The following is a 7200-nucleotide window of genomic DNA, read 5'->3' on the forward strand; positions in this document are numbered from 1 at the left end:
CTACATTTAATAACAATATCATTAGTACTATATCTACATTAGATATAATGTAATATACTGATTCCTTCCCACAGATCAATGTACATTTAATAACATCATTCATGCTATAGCTAAATTGGATATAATGTAATATACTGATCCCTTCCCACAGATCAATGTACATTTAACAACAACATCATTCATACTATATCTACATTGGATATAATGTAGTATACTGATCCCTACCCACAGATCAAGGTACCTACCTTTAATAACAATATCATTAGTACTGTTACGGATAAAGTAGGGATCCTCCTAGGGATCTACGCGAACCGTCGATAACGCTCATCTATAATACGCTCATGCGCACTCGCGTCACGTGCGCTAGAAAATCGATCGCACTTCAAACGTTCATTCATTCCTTAACGAGCACCTCAATCACACCAAACCGTTTAAAGTAAAGTTCGCCAAACCAATCGTTCGCTCATCACATCAATCGTTCGTTCATCAAATTGTATTTTTTCATCATTTTATTCGTTGTTCGTGTGGGTTGTCATACATATTGTGAATAAATATAGTTTGTGTTTGTTATAATCTACGTGCAAAGTTTATCAATCCTCCTCGATCTTCAGTCCTTTGATAAGGGCAGCCAGCCCACCCACGCAAGACCCGCGTGATACAATCATTGTTTGGTCCTTCGAGCCGGATTGGAGTCGAGGGAAAGAAAGCTGGTAAAACACAAATCTGTAATCAAAATTCAAACCGTTAACGACCATGAGTTCGTTAGAAGAACTGATCCAAAAACAAACACAAACGATGCGTTCAATAGAACGAGCGCTCGCCAATTTTAAAAAGCTAGGTCAATCAAAAATGACTGCAGCTACCACACAGAACCGGATGGCAATGCTGAAAGAAGCATTTTTACAATGCCAGGATCTGCACGCAAAAATCGCTGCAAATGCAGACCCAAGAACGAAAACCAGTGCATCCTACTTCGTGGAGGACCAATTTTCAATCTGTGAAGAACGCTATCAAGAAGCCCAGGACTTCATGGCCGAAACCCTTTACAAGGTTTCTCCTTCGCCTGACAATTCAGCTCCCAACGGCAGCTTTTCAAATTCGATGACGTCACGACCACCAGCAACTCACCTACCGAGGATTCACCTTCCGACCTTCGAGGGAGCCTTCGAAGAGTGGGAGTCGTTCCGCGACCGCTTTACATCCATGGTAATAAATAATGACACGTTGTCCAACGTCGATCGCCTACATTTTTTGTGTTCGTCGCTAAAGGGCGACGCTAGCCGAGCGGTGAGTCATTTACCTGTAACAGAAAATAATTTCGAAGTAGCGTGGCAAATAATAACATCACGGTATGACAACAAGCGTCGGTTAGTCTCAACCCATTTAAATACATTGTTTTCTTTACCGTCCGTTTCGTCCGAAACTCCTTCGGAACTCCGATCGTTACGGGATAACATAAATATATCAATTCAAATGTTACGAAACCTTCAACGCCCAACAGAAGCGTGGAGCGATATTATTGTATTTTTAGGCTCACAAAAATTGGATCGTGCGTCACGTAAAGCGTGGGAGTTTAATCTCGGGGATTCCACAGAGTTTCCGACCTACGAAGAATTCGATACGTTTTTAGAGAAAAGAATCCGGGCGTTAGAAGCGTTGCCAACAAGTAAACGCGAGAAACCAAACGAGTCAGATAAAGTCAAACACCTTAAATCGAAACCATTATCAATTAATTCTACCACAACGTACAAGATTTTATGCGCAGTGTGTAAACAAAATCATTTACTTTATCAATGTCCAACCTTTTTAGCGAAAACACCATCCGAGCGGTACAATATTTTAAAACAACAAAAACGATGCGTGAACTGCTTCTCGGTCAAACACGCAGCAGTGCAATGCACGAGTACTCATCATTGCAAGGAGTGTCAACAGAAGCACCACACGTTGCTGCATTTTCGAACCAGCAACGAAGCCCGCGCCACACCACAAGGAACAAGTTCTAACACTTCGGAAGAAGGAGTAGAGATAAGTTCTAATTTCGCATTTAAATCACCTATTCACACTAGAATACTCCTTTCAACAGCAAGGGTACGAGTGCATTCACTAGCAGGTCGGTGCGTCATTGCAAGAGCGTTGCTCGACCAAGGATCAGCGGCAACGCTCATTTCCGAACATCTAGCGCAATCACTTCGCCTCGAACGAGTACGACGAACCACCCAGATCACTGGAATTGGCGAAATTCAATCAGTCGCACGCCATGTCGCCGACATTCTCATCACCCCTGCGACGAAAAACGAGCCTGCATATTCGACAACCGCGATTGTCATGACCGCATTAACGAGGTACGTTCCATCGCGAAATAATTCAATCGCTACTCTCTCTCACCTTTCAGGGTTGAAGCTAGCAGACGAGGACCCCATGAGCTCTGATCCCATTGATCTTATAATCGGAGCGGATATTTATGGACAGCTTTTGTTGCACGAGGTAAGGCAGGGCTCAGCATGTACACCTACAGCCCAACACACAACCCTGGGTTGAATCTTATCCGGTCCTCTTCCGGCCGAATTTCCTATGTCCTCAGTCAATATCCACCACATCTCGCTTCTCGAAGCTCTCGATCAAAATCTCAAGCGTTTCTGGGAACTCGAGGACCTTCCTGGCAAGGTTATGTTGACACCTGAGGAACAAAAATGCGAAAGTCATTTCAGAGAAACGCATACGCGGACACCCGAGGGCCGCTATGTTGTGCGGTTACCATTCAAAACCGACCCACCCATTGAATTAGGCGAATCGCGATTAGGAGCATTAAGAAGTCTTCGTTCACAAGAAAATCGTCTTCATCAGAACCAAACCACTTATCAGGAATATTGCAATTTCCTCTCCGAGTATGAGTCTCTTGGCCATATGAGAGAGATCAATCAGGCTCACATTACATCCAATAATCCAACTTATTATATTCCTCATCATGCCGTATTTCGAAGCACAAGTGCAACCACGCGTCTGCGTGTTGTGTTTAACGCATCTAGGCGCACCTCCAATGGGAAATCCTTAAATGACCACCTGCTGAGTGGACCAAAATTGCAAAAGGATCTAGCTGCGATCCTTGGCCGTTGGCGCCAATTTCAATACGTGTATACAACCGACATTGCCAAAATGTACCGGCAAATCCTAATCGATTCGAGAGATAGAGATTTTCAACGCATACTGTGGCGTAACGATCAAACCGACCCGGTGAAAGAATATCAACTTCTTACAGTCACCTACGGGACCACTTCAGCCCCATACTTAGCACTGCGATTTCTCCAACAATTAAATCAAGACGCGGGCTTCAATTATCCAGACGCTAGCTACGTCCTCAATAATCAAGCCTATGTCGATGATTTCCTCTTCGGGGGTGACTCCATTCAGTCGTTGCGTCACATACGAAACCAAACAATAGAGCTCCTCAAAAGGGGTGGCTTTTCCTTAAGAAAGTGGGCAAGTAACGACTCCACTTTACTATCAGATATCGATCCAACTGATCACGGTCTCGCTCTAAGTAAATCGTTGAATGCAACCGAAACAGTTTCAGTCTTAGGATTGATCTGGAACCCCGCGTTAGATTCCTTTTCAGTTCCAAGTTCCAATTCAAACCAACTTCGGATCTACCAAACGAACAATCCTGTCTGCGATTACAAAAATTTTCGATCCCATGGGATGGATCGCCCCAGTTGTAATATCAATAAAGATTCTCATCCAAAGGCTATGGTCTCTGAACTGCGGATGGGACGAAGTTGTCCCCCCGGAAAGCCTCATAAAATGGCAGGAATTCTGTCAGCAACTTCAGGAGTTAGAAAATATTTCGATTCCCCGAAAAATCTCAAATAAAGTCAGAATCAAACAGAGTCTTCATGGTTTCTCCGACGCCTCAACCACAGCATATTCCGCAGCCGTTTATTCGAGGAGCATCCTCCAGGATGGCACAGTATGTGTCACTCTTGTGATGGCCAAATCTAGAGTTGCACCAGTCAAAAGTGTAAGCGTTCCACGACTCGAACTATGTGGGGCGTTACTCCTTGCTCGCCTCTTAAAATTTATCCAAACCGCACTGAACGAGCAGTCAATAGCTTGTCACTGTTGGTGTTCGGACGCGGTTGAGAACCTTTGTCGATCGAGGGAGGTTTACGATCTTAAGAGGCCCAGCGCGTTCGTCGCCGGAAATAGCCCTTTGATTCGAAGGACGAGTCAAGGCAGGGCCTTTGTCTATCGGTTTTCGCTCGGTTCGGTCCCATGTGCAAGTAATAAACGACCTAACGGTTTCGTTGCCCCTCGTGCGTCATCGATAGGAAGAAAGAAAGAAAGGACATTTTCAAATGCCACCCCTCTTATGCTAGAATTTTCAGGCGATTTCCGGGTATTTTTGCTTGCCTTTTTTTAGTCAGTCAGCTTGAAGATTTCGGGCAGTTCGGATCGCGGTCGTAATATGGTTAGTTCGCGAGTGCAAGAGCCGAATCTCTTTCGATTAATCGGATGTCGTTCGGATGTGACTATTGCGGTCACACCGACGACCCGTAGGGTTGGTTACATCACGTAACCACCCTGGTTACTCGGATGTCGTTCGGATGTGACTATTGCAGTCACACCGACGACCCGTAGGGTTGGTTACATCACGTAACCACCCTGAATACACATATTACAATTACATACAAGATATCCGTGGTCGTGACGACGACCCGGTAGAGTGGTTACTTCCTGTAATCACTCTGATTCGATACTATTGTTCAATACAAAACGACACGATAGGGTTGGTTATTCCACATAACCACCCTCATTACACAGTACAAAATACACGCTTCATATGTGATTATTCTAATTTAAATACGATATAAGATAACGTTACATGCGATCGCTCGCACCTCGCTTCAATTCGCTTTTTATCTTTAATATATTTTAAGAATCAGGGGTTTTTATGCCGTATGGCTTTTCCCCTTCGTTTTTGAGAGCCAATAAAATCAAACGTTTTTGGCTCAATTATTATTAAATTTATTTATGAACCTACCTCATTCCTTATCATAATCTGAAATACGGGACTTCTCCATGTTGGAGAGGTTTCGACGCTACAGTTGGACTGACTCCAGTATTACGTTGACATGGGTAAGCCAGTCACCCTCCCGTTGGAAAACATTTGTCGCGAATAGGGTTTCAAAAATACAAGAACTGATTCCAAACGCCCACTGGCATCATGTTTCAACGGACGACAATCCGGCAGATTGCGCGTCTCGTGGAATTTCAATTGAACAATTAAAAACTCACCGATTATGGTGGTGCGGTCCCTCGTGGTTAAGGGAAGACCAAACTGCTTGGCCGCGATCCTTTCCTCAGTCAACTCCTGATGCCCCACTGGAGGAAAGAACGCATGACGTCACCTGCATGGCTGTTCAGGCAATAACCTGGGACTTAGCTCACCGTTACTCTTCCTGGCCGAAACTTCTTCGAGTCACTGCAATGATTCAAATCTTTATACGAAAGCTCCGAACACGAACAGAACAAAAAGGCTTCTGTACTCAAACCAACCCAAATTTATCAATCAAATCTACACCAGCTATTCTGGCCCCAGATGACGTTCGACAAGCAGAACTCCTTTGGCTGAGACAAATGCAGCAGGAGATGTTCCCCGAAGAGCTCAAAACGCTTGTTTCATCTAGAACCGTAAAGAAATCGAGTTCAATTCGAACTCTAGCTCCATACATAGATGCGAACGGCTTAATCCGTGCCAAAGAGCGACTCGCACATTCGCAACTACCTGGAGAAGCTAAAACTCCTATCATTCTCCGCTCTCACCCTCTCCTAACACTCATAATTGAACATACACATCGTAAATTGCTACATGCAGGGCCTCAGCTTACCTTAGCTTGCTTACGTAACCAGTATTGGATCGTGCATTCAAGAACAACAGTAAGAGCTGTTCTCTACAAATGTGTTCCATGTACACGTGAACGAGCCACCGTGCCTCACGAGCTCATGGGGGACTTGCCAGCACCTCGCGTAAATCAGGTGGAACGTGCATTCATTCACACCGGGGTCGACTACGCAGGCCCGATCCAAGTTCGAACGACACCAGGCCGTGAACACAAATCTACGAAAGCATATATCGCAGTCTTTATATGTCTTACCATTAAAGCAATTCACATTGAACTCGTGAGCGATTACAGCTCGTCGGCATTCCTAGCAGCTTACCAAAGATTTGTGTCTCGGCGAGGTCTTCCTGCGGCGATGTATTCGGACAACGGTACGACATTTCAAGGCGCGAATCGTGAACTCGCGTCCGCGTACCATTCTGCAATTCAAAACTCGGACCTCAGGAACCATCTAGCGTCGAGCGGCGTTGCATGGCACTTCATGCCCCCGAATGCACCTCATTTTGGAGGTTTGTGGGAGGCCGCCGTAAAAAGCCTAAAACATCACATGAAACGCACTATAGGGTCTTATACTTTAACCTTCGAAGAGTTGTCTACATTATTGTGTCGCATAGAAGCGTGTTTGAACTCACGACCATTAGCACCAATGTCCGAGTGCATTGATGACTGTCAAGCGTTGACACCAGGCCATTTCTTAATCGGGACACCTCTTGTTGCACCACCAGAACCAAGTGTACTCGATCTGAGGGACAACAGGCTATCTCGTTGGCAACTCATTCAAAAATTAACCGAAATATTCTGGAAATCGTGGCAAAACGATTACTTACATACGTTGCATCAGCGTCCAAAATGGCAGATTGTGAAAAAACTGTTAAAGGTCGGCCAACTAGTCTTGATCCGAAATCCGAATCGACCTCCCAGCAAATGGGAACTCGGACGTATAACCGCATGCCATCCCGGCGAAGATGGCCTCGTACGCGTCGTCACAGTAAAAACAGCACGATCCGAATACAAACGTCCGATATCAAGGCTCTGCTTCCTACCGATTCCTATCAATGGCGAGACAAACAATACGACGTAGTAAAAGCAACTGCGTAGTAGAACCATACAGTACTGCATGTCATTTGTAACCAACTTCAGACTAAAGTAATATTGCGTGTGATTAGGTTAAGATAACTGTACTTACCCGTGCGTCAATTTTTCGCTCGAAACAAAAGGATGGCACATGCAAGCGTTCATTCACCAAACCACAAAGTGCAATCGTCTCTCTCTGTTGAATGTACCCATTCAACAGGGGGGCGGT

General features: G+C 44.9%; 3 protein-coding genes across 3 annotated transcripts; all 3 read left to right on the forward strand.

Annotated features, from left to right (window-relative positions):
• The first annotated feature begins 753 nt into the window (after nucleotides 1–753).
• Nucleotides 754–2538, forward strand: LOC143305756 (uncharacterized). Its single transcript, XM_076690558.1, has one exon. The coding sequence runs from the start codon at nucleotides 754–756 to the stop codon at nucleotides 2536–2538; it is 1785 nt and encodes a 594-aa protein (XP_076546673.1).
• A 33-nt stretch (nucleotides 2539–2571) lies between these two features.
• On the forward strand, nucleotides 2572–3867 carry LOC143305757 (uncharacterized). Its single transcript, XM_076690559.1, has one exon. It carries the CDS (start codon nucleotides 2572–2574, stop codon nucleotides 3865–3867), a length of 1296 nt encoding a protein of 431 aa, XP_076546674.1.
• A 1209-nt stretch (nucleotides 3868–5076) lies between these two features.
• On the forward strand, nucleotides 5077–6978 carry LOC143305758 (uncharacterized). The gene has a single exon (XM_076690560.1). It carries the CDS (start codon nucleotides 5077–5079, stop codon nucleotides 6976–6978), a length of 1902 nt encoding a protein of 633 aa, XP_076546675.1.
• Nucleotides 6979–7200: the final 222 nt, after the last annotated feature.

The sequence above is a fragment of the Osmia lignaria genome, chromosome 10, assembly GCF_051020975.1.
Source record: "Osmia lignaria lignaria isolate PbOS001 chromosome 10, iyOsmLign1, whole genome shotgun sequence".
Taxonomy (NCBI): domain Eukaryota; kingdom Metazoa; phylum Arthropoda; class Insecta; order Hymenoptera; family Megachilidae; genus Osmia; species Osmia lignaria.

Bases quoted from the DNA above. Each gene is read 5' to 3' on its own strand.
- LOC143305756 (XM_076690558.1), top strand. From the start codon at position 754: ATGAGTTCGTTAGAAGAACTGATCCAAAAACAAACACAAACGATGCGT.
- LOC143305757 (XM_076690559.1), top strand. From the start codon at position 2,572: ATGTCCTCAGTCAATATCCACCACATCTCGCTTCTCGAAGCTCTCGAT.
- LOC143305758 (XM_076690560.1), top strand. From the start codon at position 5,077: ATGTTGGAGAGGTTTCGACGCTACAGTTGGACTGACTCCAGTATTACG.